Source organism: Falco punctatus (genome assembly GCF_963210335.1).
Source record: "Falco punctatus genome assembly, chromosome: Z".
NCBI lineage: Eukaryota > Metazoa > Chordata > Aves > Falconiformes > Falconidae > Falco > Falco punctatus.
In genome coordinates, this window is record NC_137586.1 from 73,525,204 (window position 1) to 73,548,775 (window position 23,572).

The 23,572-nt window shown below is 42.6% G+C and overlaps 1 protein-coding gene across 2 annotated transcripts in view; it reads left to right on the plus strand.

Moving 5' to 3' along the window:
- Positions 1-3,349: 3,349 nt before the first annotated feature.
- The window catches only part of SVEP1 (sushi, von Willebrand factor type A, EGF and pentraxin domain containing 1), a gene marked incomplete at its 3' end in the record, with an annotated part of 131,103 nt that continues 110,880 nt past the window's right edge, over positions 3,350-23,572 (plus strand). For both annotated transcript variants that reach the window (XM_080371498.1, XM_080371499.1), the window contains exons 1-3: positions 3,350-6,325; positions 21,878-22,133; positions 23,291-23,467. In XM_080371498.1, coding sequence (XP_080227624.1) covers positions 5,801-6,325; positions 21,878-22,133; positions 23,291-23,467 — 958 coding nt within the window. In that variant the 5' untranslated portion in view covers positions 3,350-5,800. The remainder of the gene's footprint in view (positions 6,326-21,877; positions 22,134-23,290; positions 23,468-23,572) is intronic.

A 23,572-nucleotide genomic window follows, 5' to 3' on the forward strand; every position in this document is an offset into this window, starting at 1 on the left:
GATCAAAGAAGCCTTCCACAGTTTTCTCACATTCAATGTTTGCCTATATCTTTACAGAAAATCGTACAGCACATACTTTGGGGTGTAGAATATGGCAAAATATACTCACTTTATCATTAATATACTAGGCCAACGACAGACTGACTTTGTGCTTATGGACAAAGTATGTTTCATGAACTCACATGAGCTTAACTTAAAAGTATATTCAACATCTGCTGTGCAGACAGTGACCAGCAGATGTTTTGATTTTGCCTACCCTTTTTTTTCACCTTGGAAGCTAGCCATATGATACTCTTAGTGTGCACTGGGCTTGTCCACAAGTGAAGATGAAATTCCTATGGCTAAACTTTGTCATTGTCTAAATACTGCAGAGCAATATGAATCTTGTTTTTCTTTTTTATAGCTTGAACTAATAACCCATAGCTTGGATCATTCAAATACTCGTTTGCTCTGCTGAAGACTAAAACACCCAGACCTCTGCCTGGAAGAGGAAACTTTTGGCAGAGTGACTATTCTCCTCCTACGTAATAATCTTTTTCCAAAGTCATGTGGACAGACATTTTGCTCTCATTTAAGAGCCATGTACTCTCTTCAGTCTGTGTCAGAACTCCCAGAGGTGTCAATGGGATTTGCATGTATAAATCAAAACTGACTGGTCTCAATTTGTGTGTGTTTAAACAATTTATGTGGGAAGTCTGAACTTCAAGTTTCTAGCCCTGAACAATTTATCTTAAAATAATTAAAGCCAGTGAATTATTGCTATTTGAAAGGATTGCAAACTATCTATCCTAGCTTTTAATGATGAAACAAGTGATAATTTCAGAGATTAATCTCCTTTTTTCTCTCCTTTTTGAGAGTACTCTTTTTTACAGAAAATTCTTCATTTCCTCCATGCGTGTTGCTTCATGTTCTGTTTAAGCCAAGAGCTGAGACCTAAAAGGGCCAAAAAACCCCACTCGTTTTTTATGACTAAAACCTTGATTGCCTAGCTTTGGTACCTCAATACCAAACGTAAAATACATCCTGATCTCTCCTCCATGCTCCTTTCGCTATTGCCACTAGAAAAATATTAATTAGTCGGAAACTGCTGAGGCTGCCTGTTCCAGCAACGCATCCTACTATAGGAAGCTTTCAGGGGCAGACTGCTCTGCAGCAAGACTGCAGTCCTGCCGGGTCCTGGTCATGGTTTGGTGGCAGTGAATGAAAAGTGAGGCTAGAGCTGCAGGCAGGTAAGGCACTGGCAGCGCTGGGAGGTGAAGGTTCTCAGGGGTTAGGAGATTAACTCCCATGCCAGGACTCGGGAGCTGGACCAGTTCTCTCTGCCCTTCCTCCCAAAACATACAGGAGGAAAGAGGAAGAAGCAACTTCCCAAAGCCCCTTCTTTTTCTGAGGGCTGGCATTTTCTGAGAATGGAAGTATTTCTCCTCCCACTCTAGAAATACTATTCCTGCTAGCTTTGCTCCTAATAAAGACTCCTAAACACCCCAAGCTGAAATACTGCCCGATGTCTGCAAAGAGAAGTGGACAGCACAGAGCAATCCTGTACCCTGCCAATAGCTGACATGGAAGAAAGAACTCTGGCTTTGCTAGCTCCGTGTTTTAGCTCTCTGAGGTTTCCCCAGATGGACGCTCTGTGCTTGAGCACAAAGAGAGGCTTAGAACAACCTTGAGTAACATCAGGTTCTGATTTCTGTTCTTAAGCTGTCGATTTATCTCTACTTTAGATAAAATTTAGAATGCTGCAAGATTCCTGCAGAAGACTTAACATTTCAGTTGCAGCTGTGTTTCCAGTGTGGCATGAAGTCACTAACAGAATATCTTTATTGTAAAAATAAAAATGACCTGCATTCCTTCAAAAATTGTAGGGTATGTGATACTGCGGCATTGTCTCTGCAGGCACAAATACTGTGTGGGTTGAGTACAAGGATGTATTCTGTCCAGCTGTATTTGGGGGAACACGAAGGGGAAGGAATATAATGCTTTTCTTCTCCATATTTGGAAAGATGCTTGGCCGTGTTTCATTGAGTAATTCAACCAAAAAGCTATTTGGCTAAAGGACAGCAATCATCAGACTGTTTGTTTGCAGAAGGGTTTTTAACCAGGGGTAAAGATTTCCCTTTTGTTTAGTAAGCAAGGTGGTGTTAGATGACCATATGATCTTGCAGGGAGACAGTAAAGAATTACTGGAATTTGTGAAGTCTGTGGATTTTAATAAGACAATTAAAGAGATACAGCAGCGCAATTGTAAAAGCAGTTGAAGTACTGCTCTTAAGCTTTCCTTTTCAGGACCAGTCAGCCCTTTTCTGTCACATGCCAAAGGCAATTTATTCACAAAATCTAGTGAGTTTTGTTACCCGCCGTTTTGTAATGGAATAGAGTCACAGTCCAGCACCACCTTCTGGTGCACACTGCCATCAGAAGCCACAAGAAACCTGCATTTTCTGTTCAAGTAGCAAAACCCAGGGCAGATATTTTCACCTTCAGGGATGCCTGAAGTGGGAAACACTCCTTCTGCTCTCCACCTCCCCATCTGCTACAGATCACTATGAACCAAAGCACAAATAACATGCACGAATACAACAGGGAAAAGACCATCAAAAGCAGAGGGCTTAAGCGCATCAACATGGAAAGGATTTGTAAAGAGCTGGCAGGCAGGTTTGGAGAAGGCAATTTCATTACAACAGAGATTTACCCTGGAAATGCTGCTTTCAGAAAAGCTTAGCAAACATACAGCAAGCAAAATATTTGCTGCTTACACACACACACACGACCTCCACCATCTGAGAGATGACTGTTTCTCTTGCAAGCACAACCCCATGGATAAAATACCTTCCTGAAGATTTCACAGGCTGAATCAAAGCTTTTTAAGTTTCAGTTTATTCCAGAAATTATTCTATATTTTTTTGAGATCACATTGGGAACACACTGGAATAGTTTGGATGCTCTCACTCTTTCTCTCATACCATTAGATAATGTTTATTACAGGTGCTGACACATATTTCTCATAGTATCTTGCTTATTTACTGTCCCCTCTCTGCACAACTAGGTTGAATGCCAACGATGTTAAAGAGGGCTACCTGTGTTATACACAAGGGAGAATATATGAGAAGAGTTAGACACTATTTACAGGTCACTGATTCTGTTTTAAGTCTTTTGCACACTAATAATTTATGGACTGAAAGGGAAGTTCCCATCACTACTTCAATTTTCCTGGATTTTGCTTCACATCAGTACCACACTAGGGTCTGTCTTGCATCCACAGTCCGCACTTAGCTGTTCACCTATTTACTCCTTTTCTACTGTGAAGTCCCTGTGTGACAGATGTATTTACATTTTGGTGACTTCATGACTGCAGGGCCCGCGTGACCTAGAAGAATATGCATTTTCACAAATTGTGTTAGTATCAAGGACTAGTTTATAACTGCCCTGTTATTTTTTGCATTCACAATTGTGATAAGATCACTAAGACTGAAATCGACTGCTGTATTCTCACAGTTAGTCATACCAGATTGCGGCCTCCCACACTGGCAGTACAGGAGGCACATAAGAAAATTGGCCATTGACACGAATTGTTCTTCTTTTGCTAAAAATGTTTCCAATTCATCCTGCTTTCCTTTGCTTCTGAGTTCTCAAATGTGTGGCATTTACAAATCTAGGTCTGGTGTTATGAAAACATGGGGAAAACAAGGGAACTGACAGCTTTCCAACAAACTAAACCAGCCTAGAGAAAATGACTTTTTATGACCTGGACATTCAGGAATAACAGCAGCACATCGTAACCGCAATGATCCACTTCAGTTAGGAGCACCTTGCAGAAACCAAGCATTTCCTCCATTTCCACCTTCTCTTCTTGGCTGTACTTTTCCATTCTTTCACTCTGGTCTGTGCAGAGACTGATATGACCTCTAGCCCAGCACAATGTAGATGAAGATCATTATTAGTATACTACTGGCATCACTCAGACCCCAGTGAATGCAATTACGGCATCATTTCTTTAATCCTCCAAAGACGAACAGTACAGATCAAGGCTGAGGACCGTGGTGGTTGTAGCAACTTTAGTCTACCCCTTTCAAGACAAAAAGGTTACAGAGTAGCCCAAGTATGGTGTTGTAGCCTTTATTTCACTGTCACACGCATGAGCAGAAACAGGTTAACTGATCCAGCCCATCAGCTGCCCATCCTCCAATACCAAAACTCTTCAACATATGCCTCTGAAAGTGTCTGATCGCTATCTTCTCTTCAAACACCAAGTGGCAAAGGTATACCCAAGAAACAGATTTTTGTGAAGCACTTAGACTACTACATAAATATAAAAGCATGTTGAAACTGTTTATTAAATACATAATTTCCCTAACTAAATAATATCTTCTATTACTTGGTCTCTTGGTATTTACCATGAAATTTGAGTATTCCTGAGAAGTCAAAGGGACAGTATTGGATCAGTTTTCCACCAGCTGACACCTCAGTGAAGAAAGAGTAAATAATTCAATTAGATGTAAATGTGGGGTTTGACTTGCAAATACATCAATGTACTCTATTCCATGGCACTGTGGAATGTCACCAAAAGTAAACCAAAGCAGAGATGAGGACTAGAAATTCAATAAAGGAAGGAAAAATACCCGTGAAAGGCAAAAGTTGCAATCAACAGGTTTACACGGCTGATCCATCCCAAAAGAATTTTTCTGAGACATGAGTTATTCCTGGAAATGGAGTTGACCAGCTAAAGAACTGTTTAATACTAAACTAGTGGCTAAAATGAACCCGAGTTATTGCCTCACAACAGTCTAGAGAATTAAATCTGTACAGAGGTTGGCTGAAGGGGGAGCGGGTTCTGAATTTGGGCAGGAGGTCTCTTTGACAGTGTTTCTCACTCCCGAAGTGATTCACAGCCAGCCAGCCAGCCAGCATGGGAACCCTTCCAAGCAGTACCTTGTAACCTCACGCTTGGCTACCCTGAATTTTTCACAAGGACAAAAAATATTGTCACTGTTGATACATTCATGCATATATGTGTTTACATATATATGTAGATGTACGTATGCAGGTGCTGTCACTGCCTTTCATGCACCGACCCTTGTGCACACTCATCCCATGTATCCAGACACCTCGCCATTGCTTCAGTGAGATGCACATCAGTAAGGTATTGCTACATCGTCAAAGCTGGAAAACTGAGTCCACAGGCGGATGAAGTGGCCCCTTGAACAAGACAGGGAGACGGTCACAGAGCCAGGAGCGGGACCAGCGCACACCCCCCCGCAAAACAACGGGCTAAATTAACACTGATTAATGTAGCACGTGTCAGGACCAGCCCTTGCTCCGTCCCTGCGACCAGCAGCTCCGGCTCCCGCGGCGGGGGAGCGGAAAAGCCGCTCCTCGCTTTTGGGGTTTCTTCCCGCCTACCCCCACCCCCCCACCCCCCCGGAGCCCGGCACCGCGCCGCTTCGGCTCGGCGCCTTTCCAGCGACCGCCCCCCCCCCCGCTGCCGGGCTGGCCCCCGCCGGCCGTGCGGGACCCATCGGGGCGGGACGGGGCGGCGGGGGGCGGGGAGGGATCGGGGCGGGGGGGCCGTTACCGAAAGGCGAGGGGCCGGGGGGGAGGGGGCTGCCGAGAGGGGGGCGTGCGAGGGGCAGCGCCTCAGCCGTGGGGGGATTAAAGGGCGCGGGTACCTGCGGGGGCCGGCAGGCGGGCGGGCAGGCAGGCCGGCCGCCCCTCCGAGCAGAGAGGAGGTGGGGCGTCAGGGGGCGACCAGCCGCTCTCTTCCCGCGGCTTGCCGGCGTCTCTCCGCGCCCGCCGCCCCGCGATGTGGCCCCTGGTGGCTCTTTGCTGCTGGGGGGGGCTGTCGCTGTCGTTGTCGCTGTCGCCGTCGGCGCCGCAGGGGCGGGCGGGCGGGCCGCCGGGCGCCCTCTCCCGCGCCCCCACCTTCGCCTCGCCCGCCCTGGCGGCCCCGCCGCTGCCCGACACGACGGAGAGCAAAGTGGAGAAGCTGGGCCGCGCCTTCAAGCGCCAGGTGCGGCGGCTGCGGGCGCGCAGCGGGCGGCTGGAGCTGGTCTTCCTGGTGGACGAGTCGTCGAGCGTGGGGCCGGCCAACTTCCTCAGCGAGCTGCGCTTCGTCAAGAAGCTGCTCTCCGACTTCCCCGTGGTGCCCGCGGCCACGCGCGTCGCCATCGTCACCTTCTCCTCGCGCAGCAACGTGGTGCCACGCGTGGACTACATCTCGCGGCGGCGGCCGCAGCAGCACAAGTGCGCCCTGCTGGGGCGCGAGATCCCCGCCATCGCCTACCGCGGCGGCGGCACCTACACCAAGGGCGCCTTCCAGCAGGCGGCGGTGAGCCCGGCGCGGCGGGCGGGGGGCCGGGGGCGCGCCGCGCTGTGCGGAGGGCTGGGGTGCGTAGCCGTGCGGTGCGGGGTGCGGTGAGGAGCGCCGTGCGCCTGTGGCTGTGAGGGAAGGGGAGCGGTGCCGGGTGCGGTGAAAAAAGCGCCGTGTGTGTGTGTGTGTGTGGCCGTGCGGTGCGGGGTGCGGTGAAGAGCGTCGTGTGGCCCCTGAGGTGTGCGGTGCGGGGTGCGGTGAAGAGCGCCGTGTGCGTGTGGCCCCGAGGAGAGGTGTGCGGTGCCCTGTGTGCCGGCTGCGGTGCAGGCCGTGGGGAGGCCAGGTGTGTGGGGAGGGCCATGCGGTGGCAAGCTCTCAGCGGCCAGGCCTGGTGGCTCCGTGCGCAGCATGGCAGGGTGGCTCCGCGTGCCGTGCGGACAGTGTTCACTCTCAAGGGGTGTAGGGCTGTGTGGTGGGATTGAGACGGCATGGCATGGGATGTGGGATAGCCCAGTCAGAGCAGCTAGTCACCATCTTCCTGTGCTGTCTGCGCCAGCGGCTCCCATGTTTTCCACTGCCCTTAAAACCAATGTGTGAAATTCACTCTTTGAAGGGGCATGGAGCCTATGTCCTGATTTCAGAGTGATATTTTTGAGTCAAGTTTGGCATCTGAAATGCCTGCCTTGTTTCTTGTCAGCAGGACTTGGGTGCCCGATAGCTGTCAGCAGTCAGAGATATCTACATACTGTCGCCAGGTGACTCTTTTAATTGCTGATGACAGACAAAGCATGCACAGCTATTGGGCACCTATACCAATAAATAGAAGCATGTCCAGGAATGTTTCCAAACACTGGAACACAGTCATCTGCTGTGTTGTTGCACTGTTCCAAGGCACAAATTTGATCTGGGCAGCTCCTGGGCACGTGTTAATACTTGAGCATGCCATCCCAGTAGATGGCTTATGGACAGCCAGTCTGCTCTGGAACGTTTTTTACAAGGCTAGACAGACAGCTCCTTGCCATTTGGCCACTGTGTGTGGGAGCATTCCCAAAGCAAACACAATCTTCTGTTACTTTTATGTGTAATTTCTAGTCATGTGCTATAGCTGAGCATTGGGTGTACTTCTCTTGAAACATCTTATGCACTCTCATTTGGAGCTGATGAGTGAGACAGCAAGAGGTGTGTCAGTGCTGGGCATATGAAGCTGGCAAAGATTGCTCTCGTCTTTATATTTGGCAGAAAGCAAGACCATTGTCTAATGTGCTCAGAGTTGCACATGGAAAACCTGCTTTAGGAAAACACATCCCTGTGTTGGATCTTCCACTGTGAAGTCAGGTTTTAATATAGATCCATCCCAGGGGTGCTGTGTGAAAGTTATGGATACAAGTTTAAAATAACAATTTCAAATAAAACATAAACTTAAGAAATACTGTTTGTTTTCTTGATATGGAGTCTTGACTAATCACATCTCTCAAATTGAATAAACAAAAATTCACTTCAGAAACATACAATTTACTTTCACAAGCCCAGCTAAACCTTGCGGCTACCACTGCATCACTGTCATTTTACACTGTGGTCTCATAAGAATGCAGGAAGAAAAATATTCTCATGGTGGCAGGGCAAATTGCAATAGATGACAAGGTTAAATTTCAGGCTGCTTGGTGGCTCTTGGTTAAAGATACTCTGCTGTGGTTTTGTTCGGTATGTCTTCTTCATGTGAGACAAATTACAGCTTCAGGGAATACCCTTCTTTCTTAGAGACTCTTCAGAAAATGACTTATAAGTAGTAATACTACTACTGGAATAACTCTAGAGAAGTATTTAAGTATAACAGAACTGTCTCCTCTGGACTCTTAGGCTGCTGTCCTCTGTTTTTAACTGACTTTTACTGAAACTGCAATTATTTCTTCTTTCATTTTTCTAAAACATCTTTTCTTTCTTCTTACGCTTTAATGTGGGGTTTCTTCTGCTTCTAACCAGAATTCTCTGCTTCTTTTCCAAAACCAAAAGTGTCTACAAAGCATGACAAACTCCCAGGAATAGTATCAGTTATGTGTTGTAGTAACAAAGTGAAGGAAAGTGTGTTGTTAGAATAATCCCAGCACTTAAGCTGTCTTGCAGCACTCTTCATGGGTAGGTCTCACAGCGATTAATTCAAGTCTGTGACAGTTCTACAGAAGCTATGGAGGCAGAGAGATAAGTGAATTCTGCAAGGTCATCAGGCCAGTCAGTGGCTGACCTGGAAATGTCAGTGAACAGGAGCAGGATTTAGTTAGCAGTTACTGTTTTACAACCTGTGGCAGTAAAAACATCCTCCTAAAAGAAGAGCTACTCAGTTTGCCAGGCTGTTGCACATCCATGCAATGCCCATCTTTTTTGAAAAAACAAGTTAGTTCTCCTTGGCACTGCAGTTTTGCATTGTTTCCAAAGGTGCTTTGCAGAGTGGTTTACTGTGGAGTTTCTGTGTTTTGTCAAAGCTGTCCATGCTTACCTTTGCCCCAAGGAGCACACTCTGACATTCCTGCCCAGCAGCTTAAAGATAAATTATATGAGGTACACAGAAATATAGAGGATGCATGACAAGAGACAGTGGCAAGAGACAGCACCCTAATGAGGAAGGCTGAACTGCTATCAGTGTTCAGTTTTGTGACTCTGTTTTGGTATTTCATGCCACAGTTGAGTGAGGAAGTGCTTATGTTCAGCAGTCTTTCTTTTAAACACTCTTAGATTTGTAAACAGCCTAAAAAGGGGGAAGAAACTAAGCTCATTTATTCAAGACTCTTCGGCTTCAATTTTTCACAGAATGAGTTAGTGGAACAGCACAAACTATATGTATTTTATGTTGAACAGATTGCTTATTGCATTATGGAAAGCTGCAGAGCTGTTGTGACAGCAAGCAAGAACTGAAGCAGAACTGAAGGAAGTACAAAGAGGTTTGAGCAAGCATTGCTGCTGATGATTAAGGAACTCATCTAAAGCCCACATTGCTGGGTAGTGTGAAGTGCTGAATTTTGCAGCTGTAGGCACCTGGATTGGATCTTCTGATCCTGAGAGAGAACCATAGCACCCCATTGCACCTCGTGAGAGGGATGTGCATTCATTGTCAGATCCATAATAAAATAGAATGAGGGATTGTCATACAGCAGTGGAAATTTAATGGTGTGTTCTTGTCTTAGCACCCAAGAGTCATAGTTATACATGTGCCAGCACTGATGTGCCATCTTTGTTGATGGACAATTTAAACATCCTGAAACTGCAGTGATGGTTGTGGGGTAAAAAAGATGAAAATATAAATTATTTAGACTACTTTGTGTGGCAGCCCCTTGACAAAATAATAATGGCTGCTTCTAAGAAGACTGGGTGGTTTCTGTCTTCCAGCGGGAAGACTTTTCTCAAATGGGAAGTGTTTCTCTTCAAAACTGAACTTGGAAGTCGCAGGTGTGCACTTGAAGCTGAAGTCAGAGGTAGCACGCAGGCAGCCTTAAACAGACAAGTCAGTAGTTCTAAATGACTTGGCAAAGCAGTAGCTGAAGGAGGCTTTGGGAGTTGCTCTGTGTTATTGTGATAGTTGTTGTGTTAAAAAGCTGGTCTTTTTGTTTTTGTAATTCATCTTCACTCCATTGAACTAAGTGATGTATTTAAGTGGAAAGTCTGTCTGTCCCAGCATCTATAGTGCTATGTACACCTATAACGTACATAGAATCAGGTGATGCATTTTCTGAATATCTGGTCTTTAAAATCTGGCTTTTGTATCTAATCTGATCTTGGGGGATCATGGTGAATGGCCAACCAGCATGTTAGATTCAGCATTCTGTTGTCGTCCATTTAACAAACATGAAAAAACTGGCTCTCAAAAGAAGCTAAGCACATATCAATTTAGTATAAACAGTTCTAATGCTTTTATTTAATGCTTGTTTAAATAAGTAATTATGCCTTTGTTTCTTCTGTATGTCAAAAGCACAAAAGTGCAAGATGCATCATTGTTACTCACCAGAATAACCAGCTTTAATGTCAATGCATTTTCAGATTCAGAATCTCATTTTGAAATAAAAACAAAAGAATAGTTGAAACAAAATTGAAAATCTTTTCTTACCATCTAAGAGGTCTAATTATTTTTATTTGAAAATGTAGTACCCTCTTACTGAGAAGGTGGGCATTTAGCATTGTGTATGTTGTCTGTTTATCAAGAATGTGTTTATTGAGTTTTATTCCTATGATCTCTGCAGAATCAGCAGCTAATAATAAGAAAGCAGCAGATTCTAGCCTATCTCCGCCATTGTGCTCTAAATATCTGATGATGGCTTAGGTCAGTCAGAGCTAACTGGTTAGTAGAAGCGAGCCTAGGTTCTGATATGGCCTTGGAGTTTGTATTAAAGATTACGGTGAAAAAAAATGAAGCCAACCTGGTTTGCCTCTGTGGTCACCTTTGAAATTGCAGAGCTGGTAGTTAACGATTACTGAGCAAATTGAGAGTGGAGTTCCTGTCAACCACCATTAGTGTCAGCTCTGAATCACCACTTTTAATCAGCGTAGTGTTTGTGAAAAGTGTTTGTCCTGCATGCTGCAGTCCTGCATAGGATTTGCTCGCAAGATTAATACAGGAGGGTCAGAGGCAAGGTACACATCTGCACATTGTTCATTGTCTTTAAACCTAGCCTGAAATAGGGCTTAAGAAGTTACTAAGTAGTTCATTTTTCTGCAGCTTTTTGGCTGGGACAGACTAAAAGTGGTCTGTTTATCATCATATATGGGGCTAAGCAGGGTTAAGATTTTCTTTGGTTGAAAAATCTGGAAATTGATCTGTTTGTGCTCCCAAAATTGTGTTCTGCATTTTGGTCTAAGCAGAAGTGTGTGATTTGGCAGTCTGGTATTTAGCAGATTAGCTATTTACTATCTTCCCTTCAACTTAAGTGTAAATTTGTTTTTAAAATGCTAAAATACCTGCCTTACAAGAAGCACTGTAGGATATAGTCCTGCATAGCCTTTTGCCTCATTAATTCAGCAAGGCAAACTGTGCTCATCAGTGTGAGGTACAGAAGAGAGACAGCCTGGCTTTGGGAGACTAAAGTGCCTCATCCTGGGAGTCTGTATCCCAGTGGAGACCACTGGTGGGGTCATCCCCATGTGCAGTGCCTCTACATGGCAGTTCTGCGTTAGGTGTGCTGAAGTCCTTTATTCTGGTGTCCTGCTCTCCTTGAGTACGTAGGAAGCTGTGCATGCATAGATACACCTCCTGACTCTATGTCAGGGGTCCTCAAACTACACCCCACAGGCCGGATAAGGCCCCCCAGGGTCCTCAATCCAGCCCCCGGTATTTACAGACCCCCCCGCCCCCCACACACACACCCCCCCGGGGGTTGGGGGGGGAAACCAAGCAGCCGCAGATGGCTGCCTGCCACTGCATCCGCGCCGGCCCCTGGTTAAACAGTTTGAGGACCCCTGCTCTAGACCCTGAATTAAACACCTGCTTCCTCTCCCTTAGTGATGTTCTTTCTCCAGTATCCCTAGAACCAATACACTTGGTAGTTCTGATTTAAAAAGGGCAAAAATACCTAGTGAGTGTTTGGTTCTTCATTGCTTTTTAAAGAATTGTTTTTCATGTCTTGAAAAAGTCACTTGTCAGTACTCTTCAACAATTTGTACTGCGTGCCCTCCCAAACCATAGTTTTTCTACCTTTGAATATATTCCAACAATATGTTCATGCTCACACTAGGGATAAGTACCAGCAATGCAAAATGTTGTATAAAAAGAATTATCAGATGGAATGGTTTACAATATTTTCATGAAGAGTTTATGGATTACTAAAACTTGGCTCGAAGGCATTCAGATTACTGTCTATGCTTGTGCTTTTGCACAATTCCTGGCCAAGCAGTTTGCTCATACCACTTGAGAGCGGCAAATGAGCCCACAAAAGAACTTGAAGTTACAGTTCTTTTTTCGTTCTTCAGGTTTTGATGTGCTCATTTTGGCATATAGTTTATTGCTTGTTGCACTACTGTGAGTTTGATCAGCGGTATTCAAAGATGTTTGGTTTTAGGCAGCAGAAGGTAGAATTTTGAAGACATACTAGATTTAATGCATTTCCATTAAAATCTTGGAAGTTCCATGGAAAGTGCATCAGGTCCTATTAGTTTCTAGTTGACTGACTGTGCTTTCTGAATGTCCTTCATGAAGTTTTAAGGCTGAAATGATCTTTATGAGTATACTGTTTGACCCTGTGCATAACTACATAGAGTGCTTTATGACTTCCACCTGTAAAGAGTACCTGTTGGTGATGCTGTGTAAGACTAGTTAAATGGTACAGTGATGAGCTGATGTTTTCTGACTTTCCCATTCGCTTTGAACAGGGGATGCCATATGTGCACTGGGAGCTGTTCAGGAGACTGTTACAGTGTTTAGGTGACAACCCAAGGGACTGTGCAAATGGCCAGTACATTTTAGTAATGGTGTAGGTTGTACTAAAGTTTTGGAAGTCAATCATCTGAAGTCTTGTTTTCCATTTCTATAAAAGACCATTTCATTTTGATCCATTCCACCAGTGTTAGTGTATTCTAGCCTTGCTGATGTTCTGAAGTCGTTGTTACACATAAAAAGGAAAAGAACTATAACTTTCTGGAAAAAGGGGGTAGTTGTAGGAGAATATGCTCCTTTCAGCACAAAGAGGATGTTCTGAAGAGCATTCTGTGTGTCCCATTGCTGACTTGGGCACTACCAGTAAGGAAAGTCATATTACTGGGTAGTTGTTCCTTGTCCTGCCATTGTGTACCTGTCTCAGCCTGTTTCCCTGGACTACAGGGAAAACATGAAAAAAAAATCATCTTTATGTAGACATAGTCCATGAAGTTGATGGGGACTAGTTAAATACATGCACTGCATAGTGTATGGCAACCTTCCTGACCCGTCTGCTGTCAAACATCCATGCACGAGCTAAGGAGGTTTGGGGATACAAAGAGAGGTGTTCTACCATCCACGGTGTTGCCTGTCTGCCAAGACAGGCCTCCCTTAGCTGGCACACTCTTTATTTACAGCATAGTACCACAAAGGCTTTAGCCATTTCCCTGTGTATCATACAGAGGCAGAGGAAAGGTGAGAAACATGAGACATTGCTGCAGGAATTAACACAAATCTTACCGATACAACAGCAGAACTAACAGTGCACTGAATGAAACCTTTCATCACTATCCTATCTGGATGATGTTTTCATAAATATTTCAGGAATAGAGATTACTTTTCCTGAGAAAACCAATTTTTTTGTCCTCTTGTCTCAGAGCCTTTGCTGGAGGGGTCTGACAGTTAGTCCTTTAGAGTTAGCACCTTCACAGAGAAGTAAGTCTTAGCACGTGCTTTGCTCCAAAGATACAAAGACAAACCAGAAAAGCCACCTGGCTTTGTTCCAAGAGTAGGAAATAAATTCCAGGCATTAAAATTCTGAGTAAGGTAGGACAAAAGTTGTTTTATTTTTAGACCATTTCCTGGACTTAAGAGAGGCCTTACCAGCAAAATACACCATATTTAGCAGTATTTCCTGACATGACCCTCCGTGTAAATATTCTGTATGTAATAGGTTTTGCACATTCTGTGACACATTTTTAACATTTTTCCTCCCGTTCCACTTGTTACTGGAATTTGAAAATTAGATTTTGCAGGCGAGACAAAATGTTTGTGGTATTCAGAATTTTCTGACTGTCCTAGGTGCAGAAATTAAAAGCATTATTGCCTTTAGCAACAGGTACACTCTTCGGGTGACCAGGACCCTGTTCAAATGTTTGAGCTACTTACTTCTCCATGAGGTTAACACAATTCAGAATGGAAGCTCCTGTTAAAACTGTGATGTTCCCTCTGAGTCTCTCTGGTAACCTCACCCAGTAAGAAGAAGAACATCCTTGAATCTGACAGGCAGTCTGAAAAAGCTTTAGCATTCAGAGCTGTGGCGCTCTGCTGAGTGTGTGCAGCATAACTAGTGAAGCAGGGAGTCCAGCTGTCTGTCCTATTTCTCTCCCAAATGCTCCCCCAAAGCCATTTGATGTGGGACAGTTGTAATCAGCGCTAACTATAAGATTGTGTTACTCAATTCTAACAGTTCTGGAGCAAAAGAAGATATTCGGAAAATAACTGAGCAGTGACAGCTGGCAGTAGACAGGTCAGGTCATTAATTGTGTTTGCCCTTTTGGAATTCGTTATTCTGTTAAGCTTTTTTCCCTGCTTTTTTGAAGTAATGAATGTTTAAAACAAACACAAAAGAAACAGATATTTGGCAGATGCACTGGTCAATAGTGGTGCGAGCGCTTGGTCTGAAAACACATGAAGATTAATTACATATTTGGTAAAATATTTTTTAGTCCCTTTTTTATTATTAGGCAAAGACCAGGGCAGTATTGGAGGAGTAAAGTAAAGTCTTGGTTATATTAATGATGGAATTTGCTCACACACAAAGAAAACTAGGATGAAGGCAAAGGAACCTTGAAGCAAAGGGTGAGCTTTGCAAAAGGATTTAGCATTGCCGTTTTGCTTTGTGAATGACATGCAGATTCACTTCTAAAGCCATCCGTAAAAAATAAAGACATACTGTTTAAATATTCTGCTGAATATATAGATCAAATCTATGCAATGATTTTTGTAATAAAGTATGGTTTATTTTAATACACATTTAATAGTGATTATATTGTATTATATGGTTATATTAATTCTGTAATATTGTAAGATGGGAACTGTTTCTTTCATAATGAATAAGTGATCCTCTGGGAAAAAAGAGTTGCCTTGTTCTACTCAGAACTCATCCCATGGTGTGGAAGTTTGATGTAATTCCTAAGGTGAAAACAAATTCAGTGTAAGTGGTCTGCTGGTATAGCAGACCTGAATGGCTCTTTAATAGAGGGCCTTCTGGTTTGCTTCTGAGGTGCAGAGATGGTTCTTCGTGACCTATAACAAATAATACTCCCTTTGTAGCCCTTTGATAGTGTATTCCCTACAAGGTATACAAGGAGCGGTGTAGTTTTTGTGATGAATGCTTGGATAATGTTGTTTTGAAAGCTAGATTCCAAGTTAAACCTTTTAAGGCAAGCTTCTCCTGGCAAGGATCCTGGGGCTGTCTGATGTTATCTAAGGCTTAGTTTGTAAAGTGCGACAGATTAACCCGTTTCAGTTTGTTTCCCTTTAGACAGATATATGAATAGCTAATTCTGTATGGTCATAATCTTCTTTAAAAGCCAGACACTGAGTAAGATCAGGCCCAAGATCAAATGTTTACAGATTAGATGTAGAACATGTACTGGAGGCAGTAACTGAGAACCTTTGATGGCATCATTGCTGTGGCTAGCAAATGGCTGAAGAAGTTTTTGGTCTTGGATGCTACTCCGCCCCTGATTTTGTTTTACAAACTCAATATTAAAAACACAGAAGTTAGAGGTTTACCTGGTTTTGTGACTGTACTGATAGGATTTAATTTTGGTTTACAATAGTGAATTTCTAGAGCAGGATTTTGTACAACTTTTTTGTTGCACAAGACTTCATTTTTTAATTCTAAGGACAGTTATTGGCACAGAGAAAATGGCGAGTCTGCCAGATATTTGTACACACTAAATAGAGACTGAATACAATACAGATGTTAATAACTTTTTGCTAATGTGAAAAGAATGTTTTATTTAAGATCTGGTAGGATTACCTACCAGATTACCAGTAGGATTGACTATCTATCGCTCCCATGAAAGAAGTATAGACAAGAGAATAGGTTCTAAAACAGTCAAAAATGAGGTATTTCTCATGGCCTCATGCATTTTTTTGCAATCATAAGGAGCATTAATTGTTTTGTTTTGTTTGTACTTATCCATTATTATTAATTTATAGTACTGATCAAATGGGCTGTGTTCTCAAACAGGTCATTCAGCCCCTTATTTTGAGTTATGTCTGGTGCTTAGTTTCATTTGATCGTAAAATCAGAAGCAGATGTGGATATTTATACCAAAGAAACAGGTTCTCAGAATTTTTTCAACTTCTAAGCACTGTTTAGTGGGCTTCTAAGCTTTATTTATGGAAGAACCTGACAATTTACAAAAGGACTGCAGAGTCTTGTCATGAAGAAAACTCATCTTTATGTAGACATAGTCCATGAAGTTTTTGGGCACTAGTTAAAAACATGGAACCACCTCTGTATGTGCTTGCAAGTTTAGGGGTTAAGTGAAGAGTTGTTTTTAAATACACTAAATTTCTGTTGGGGAAAAAAAACGGCTTTCAAAATTACTTTCTGGAGAGGGAAGGAAAGACATGTCTTGGAATAGAGGAATGTGAGTCAGGGTTAAAGGAAACAAAATTGATGTGAAATGCCACACAAATGTTGGAGAGAAAAGGCAGAGCAATGCAGACTGGTACTTGGATTGTCTGCAGCTCTGGATGTTGGCCTGTCCCTTATGTCACTGTGATTTCACAGAAAGAAGCAAAACACTAACTGGACCACTGGACATACACAGATGATCAGATAATTTAAAAATAGGGTTATGTCTCCACCCCTACCCCACCCCAAGTGTTGGTTTCTTTCCATTGTTCTTCTCCTCTGCTGTTATACAGCAGGGATTCTGTGTCTAGGGTTACAGCTGCAAGACATGAGGGCCAAGCTGTTCAGTGGCTTTGTTTTGTTTTGATTTCTAGGAGCAATATGTAGCAATCTTGTCTGTTCATCTGTTTCTCTACTGAGATCCACTGGTGCCTGAATATTCAAGTCTATGAGGTAGCAGGAAGACAGCTTCATGCTCTCTTACTTGTTCGCTCAATTTGTGTCTGTGTGCCACGAAGAGGAGAGTGTCCTTTCAGATGCAGAGAACAAAAGAGCTGTTGGCTGCTTGTATCTCAGGGTCATGTAGCTAAGGGATATTTGCCCCTCTAAAATGGTCTTTTCCTGATGTTTCCCACTTACTCTAACTGATGACCCACATTTTTAAAGCAAACCAGGTAAGCTGTTGTTCACAGGACCCTGCAGCCAGGGAACCTTTCTCGATCTCACAGAAAGCTGGTGAAGGGTTTGTGTGCTCTGCACAGCAATTTCAGAGGGCATTGGTGGAGTCTGATTTTGTAAACCAGAGATCCCTCCTGATTTGCTGATCAGAATTAAATAGTCTGTTCTGAGATGTGTGCTGTCCTGGATAGACTACCGGGGCTTAAGATTGTTCATTGGCCACGCAGATATGTCCCTGTATTTAGGGAAAATGTAGAGATTTGATGGCTACCTATTATGAGTATTACTTGCTGAAAAAGCAGGGCAGTGTGTAATGATGTCCACTGCCTTCATCTGCCAAGTTTGTGCATCTTTGTGCTATGCAGAGGGAAACAGTGCTGAAAGGGTATTACTGAAATTGCAAAGCTATGTCCTGCAAAATTAAGCTTGGTTCCCCCTTCTGTACATATTATGACATAATTGCAAATTGAAATCATGTTCTACTAGACCAAGCTGCGTGCAGGTGGGATCTTCAGAGAATTGCATTGGCAATCTCTGTTATGTCTTTTAACTCTGTGCAAGTTGTGATTTCTTCCTCAGTTACACAAGTTCCACAACTTGCATGTACTTGGGGCATGTTTGTCTCCCTTTATTACAAATGTGATTTGCAGATTGAAAGTTCCTTGTGCAAAGCTCGGAGATGCTAAAGTTGCGAAAATCAAGTAAGTATGAATGGAGCATAGGTTTTTCCGCGTCTTGTTTTTCGAATTAAAAGCTATTTTCACTGAAACAGCTTGAGGCAAATATCCTGAGTGTACAATTTCAGCCTGGATACTTAAGAAGTTGGATAGAAGTTTGTTGCTTACATTCTATTTTAAAATAGCACAGTTAACTCTAAATATGTTAGTTATCAGTGCTAATTGTGAATACCTGCAGTGCCACTTGTCTTGGAGCATCCTATTTTTTGGCTACTGTTTGTCAGCATATTGTCTTTTGCTTTGTATTCTATCTTCCTGATTCTTTTCATTCTAGTTTACCACTTCGTTCTGGTTTTTCAGTTCATTCTGGTTTTCCACTCACAACTTATGCAACATGAGGAACAATAGCTTTGGTTTGTGAAGGGTATTTGTGTCTGCAAGAGAATTCGGTTTCACTCCTTTTGGGTTTTGCATACAAGTAATAATAAAATCAAGCCCAACAGCAACACATTGCTTGGCAGTCTTTCAAACCATGGTGCCAATGGTCTGTGCTTTGGTTTGTGGTGTGTGTGCTTGTTTTTGTTTAGTATCTACCTGAAATCAATGAATTGCCAAATCAAAATAAAATTGTCTTGATATCTGGCCTGGCTTACTGAGAAAGTCCAAAGAACCTGCAGAGATTTTATAGCCTGGGCTAACTTGCATGCTTTTGGTTGAGCTGAAAGCCAGACAATGTAACTGTTTAAGTCTTACTTCAAGGTTTTGTAACAAAACTACTCAACTCAGTTCATCTCCCTTTTTGGAATTTGTTGGGGGTGGCTTAAATATGTTTAGTTCTCATCATACAATGATCTGATTTTTGCAGCATCATTCAGAGGTCTGTTGTACTGATTGTAGCATGGTGCAATCTATTATCGAAACAAACATGGTAGTAATTTGCCTGCTACCAAGTTGAAAATCTGCATCTAATTCTTTCTACATAAATTCACAGAGGAATGAGAAAGTACATCTTCACAATCCCCTCCTTTAGGAACATCCCTATTTACTCACGCTCTGACAGACTGTGGCCAATCATGAGAGTGCTAACTCCATAGGGTGGTTTCTAGTCCACAGCACGTTAACATCACACTTTTGCAGGTGCTTTGCCTGTTGGCTAGTTATGAACATACGCGGGGAGTAGTTAGCTCTAGTGCACTGTCGAACTGCAAGAATGAAATGGGCAGGAATCTGTGGGGGTTATCTTCACTCACGCACTACTGAGTGTTGTCACAAATGTTTTGTATGAAGTATTAGAAGGAATGACCCTTAAATCTGTAAATGGCAGCAGGATGGAAAGGACTATGGGGCACTTCTTGTGGTCAGGACAGACAAGCTACAGTGATCTTGGAAAAATGCTGTAAGGGAGAAAAGCACAATTCAACAGGGACAAATGGGGAATGGTAGGCTGGGGTTAAAATAACCATAATCCAAATGCTTTTGGGGAGGAGACTAACAATAAATAGGAAGCGTGCCTGATAATTTCGTGGGTCAAAACATAAAGTGAATTAGAATAAGTTAGATCATATTTGTTACCTCAGACTTGCAAGAAAAACAAGAATGTTTCACCAGCAGAAAAGTGGTCACCACGGTAAGGATTTTGCTCTCAGGAGCAAGCAGTTTGTGCGCAATAAAGAAAACTAAGTGTTCTTTTAGTCACTTTTTTCTCTTTCTTCAACTGATTACCTCTGTTATCCCAAATCTGGGTTCTTCACCTGTGTGCAAGATCCAAGTCACACGCAAGAATCAATACACTTGTTTGTTGCGTGTCTGTGCAGAGGTGGGTGCTATGTGGTAGGTCCACAAAGCTAGCACACCTCTTAACATACAGTAGAACATTTAATGCACTCTGAACAATTGTTTATAATTATGTTTAGTCATAGTTAATTTTCATTGTCTCTTACCGGCCTCATCTCCATTTAAAGGTACAGCATTCTTTTTTCTCACTGGCTTGTTCTGTGGGGAGGGGGCTTTGTTAGTAGGGAGCTTTCTTTGCTCTAGAGTGAATCTTTTAGTATGCTAATTATGACAGTTCACACATAGTTCCAGTAATTTTTGTTTAGTGTCATTAACCATTTGGTTCTCCTTGAGCTTGTCTTGTGCCCCACCACATATCTATGGTGTCTATTCCTTCACGCACAGCCATGTGTTGTTAACTGTTTGGATGGATTTAACTAATATCCTCTGTTTTTCAAATTATTTCTTGTTATTCACTATAGATATTTATATTTTTCCCTCTCTCTTTTTCTCTTTTTAAAGTAAATAATTCTTGTATCACCTGGTTAAACCTCGTAACTGTTGTCTCTGATCTGACAATCAATCCTTGAATGCATGGTACCATAGGAAACTAATGATTGTTGTCACATTTTGGGTTTTGTTCTCCATGCAAAAAATTACCGGTTTGAGGCCTTCTTATTTTTCCAGGTTCCAGCTTCCAAGTGCAGTTGCGCTGGCAGCAAAGATTCAGTAGCTAACTGTTGGAGGCATGCTGAGGGTGCGTTTAGGGAAGCAAGTCACCCTGCGCATGGTCACTCTTTTGAAGCTTGTTTAATAGGATATATACCCAAAGTTTTGGGGTTTTATTTATAATTTACTATCCTGGCAATTCGTAGGAACTTGTTTCTAACTGATTGCATGTTCTCATCTGTTTCTAAAACCTGTTCAACTTTCCTTCATAGTGAGGCTTATGAAGCCTCATCGGGCACAGCTATATTTTTGCATTACCCATCGGGTATGTGAGATGCTTTTTTTTTTAAAGACTAACGTTCCTGACAGAACCTCTTCCATCTCACCAGCTTTTCCTTCATACCCATACAGATGTATGTACGTGCTCTGTGGCATGTTCTCTGTCTGTGCACACACTACTACGTTTCTTGTGGTCTTACTGGGTAAAAACACTTTTTTCCATTTGCCTTACATGGGAAGAAAATGACACAGCCACAGTTTTGTTTTCCACAGGTTCAGCATATTTCACCTTTTAGAAAGGAAATGTTAAGAGGGAAGGTGGGAAGGAACATGTGTAACTACAAAAGTTGTGGGCTTGTGGTCAGATAACCACACTGAAAGCTTTAACTGCTCATGGTTTCCTCATAAAAGTTGACACTGTATGTGAGAGCTGTTTTCAACATAGCTATTTGTGGTTTTGACTGATTCTTCATATTTCATTGATCTTCAGTCCCTACAATTTTTCCAATAGATCTGTGGAATTTTTTGAGCAAAATAATCCTTAATAAAATACTTCTTGTTCTTAGTTGCCCCTTAGAAGCCATGTAGGATTTGTCCGTAAGTGACATACTGAAAGACATGATGATGAGAGCAGGTGTGCCACCATTTGCAGGTACATTTGTAGCGCATATTCTTGGTGAGATTTGCTAAGTTTTTCACCTACCTGAATGGTCAAGCAAGTTTGGAACTGAATGTCATTCATGTGCTTGAATGGAAAAGCAACATGGACCAAACTGGGAGCTGATAGGCTTCCACATCACTCCCATGGCACTGAGACAGTTGGCAGCATCTGAACTTTGGTCCCACAGATCTTGCACTAGATTTTCAATGTTTGTATTACCTGTTCAAACTGCAGTCTGAATGAAGTTGCTAAAGCACTGATGAGGATCATTGCTGTCTGAGGCATGGGTGACTTTATCAGTCAGTGTGCAAGTGTCTCATTTCAGATCCTGTCATGATTTCTGTGATTGTGCAGACTGACTGTCTGAAGTGTGACTCAGTGGTTGGCCATGTCTAACCAGAGGCTTTGCTTGCAGGTGGTTGATCTTCATTACAGTGGGTGGTCTTGCAAGGACTTAGTCTAGCTGCATAATTCAAGGAAAAGGAGCCACATCACGAAGGAAGTAGTGTACAGATCAATGACTGCTACCCTTTGCTGAGGTGTGCAATTTCATTTTCTCTTCCAGCAAATATTACGGCATGCCCGTGGAAATGCCACAAAGGTGATATTTCTCATTACTGATGGATATTCCAATGGGGGAGACCCAAGACCCATTGCAGCATCCTTGCGTGAATTTGGAGTGGAGATCTTCACCTTCGGGATATGGCAGGGGAATATCCGAGAACTGAATGACATGGCATCCCATCCAAAAGAAGATCACTGTTACCTTCTTCACAGTTTTACTGAGTTTGAAGCTCTGGCACGCAGGGCTCTTCATGAAGGTATTAATGTACTAACCTTAGAAGTCTACAGAGAGCAGAGAGGTCTGCGCAGAAACATCTCCAGTACTGTCTTCTAATTACATTTCATGTAGTGTTGATTCCTTCTTTCATATTTCTTTTATTTTTCATCTTACTTTCTAGCAGAAGTGTTCACCCTTCAGGTAAAAGGATAAACTGTTTGTTTGACTAACTTATCAACAAAAGGGGAGCCAAATTCTCGTCCTGATATACATTCTTTCCATTTTGTCCACAAAGAACAAGATCATGGGCTTGGCCTAGTGTAACTCTGCTTGAATGGATGAACCTTGTAGTCAGATATATGGTTGTCCAGAAGAGGTGCATAGTACATACCTTAGGACTAGCCTTAATACGTGTTGGTATTTTACACAGCAACAAAAGCCAGCCTGTTCAGAACTGATCTAGATCTTTGTATATAAGGGTAAATACAATTTATGTTTATAACATAATACCTTCAGTAAAACTGGAAAGAGCAAGGAGTGGGAAGAGTTTGGACTGTTGTTTTATCCTTTTTTTAATCTACCATATAATAATAAAAAAAAATTCTTCCTGAAAAATAGAGTAATTTTAGACTAGCAAGTGAGGACACATGACTAGACTTTCATTTGTAAGCCAGTGCATCAGACTAGCCATTAGTATTTATTTGCTATATTTAATTTTAAAAAGCGTACTTTTACATAAATGGTGTGGTTTACTGACATTCTGTTTGTTTCCAGTAAGGTTTAATTGGCCTATGTGAATGTGCCAAAGGAAAGATATTTTTTTTTTTAAATACAATGAACTGGTTATACATGCCATGACCAAATGTGCTCCTGATGCCAAAGATGGCATCCACCAAAGCTGTCTCAGCAGCATCTGTTGGGAGTGAGACTGCATTCTGGCAGTGTTAGACTCAAATGAAGCTGAGTGAGAAAATCTGAGGATCTTTGCACCATGGATTTCAGTGACCTTTTTTCCAGAATAAGAACCAGCGTGGTTTTTGTCACACTACAAGTGTGGCAAGGCTCTGCTTCATGCTGCCATTACAGCTGCTTAGAACTGTGATGTACGGTTTAAGAAACATTTCACTAGTCACATAGTATGAGACTGTGGGGGGAAATTTGTTTGGATTTTTTGTTAATAAATTGATACTATTTCAGATCTGCCCTCTGGCAGCTATATCCAAGAAGATATATCTCATTGTTCCTATCTCTGTGAGGCAAACGAAAACTGCTGCGACATCATGGCAAGCTGTAAATGTGGCACTCACACTGGCCAGTTTGAGTGCATCTGCGAAAAAGGATACTATGGGAAAGGACTACAGCATGAATGTACAGGTGAGTCGCACATCTCAGTGCTCTGCTTTCTCTGTGTGTCCTGAATACGTGGTTGATCTATCTGAGAGTGAAAAGTTCTATTTGGGTTTATGGCTATGAACCTGG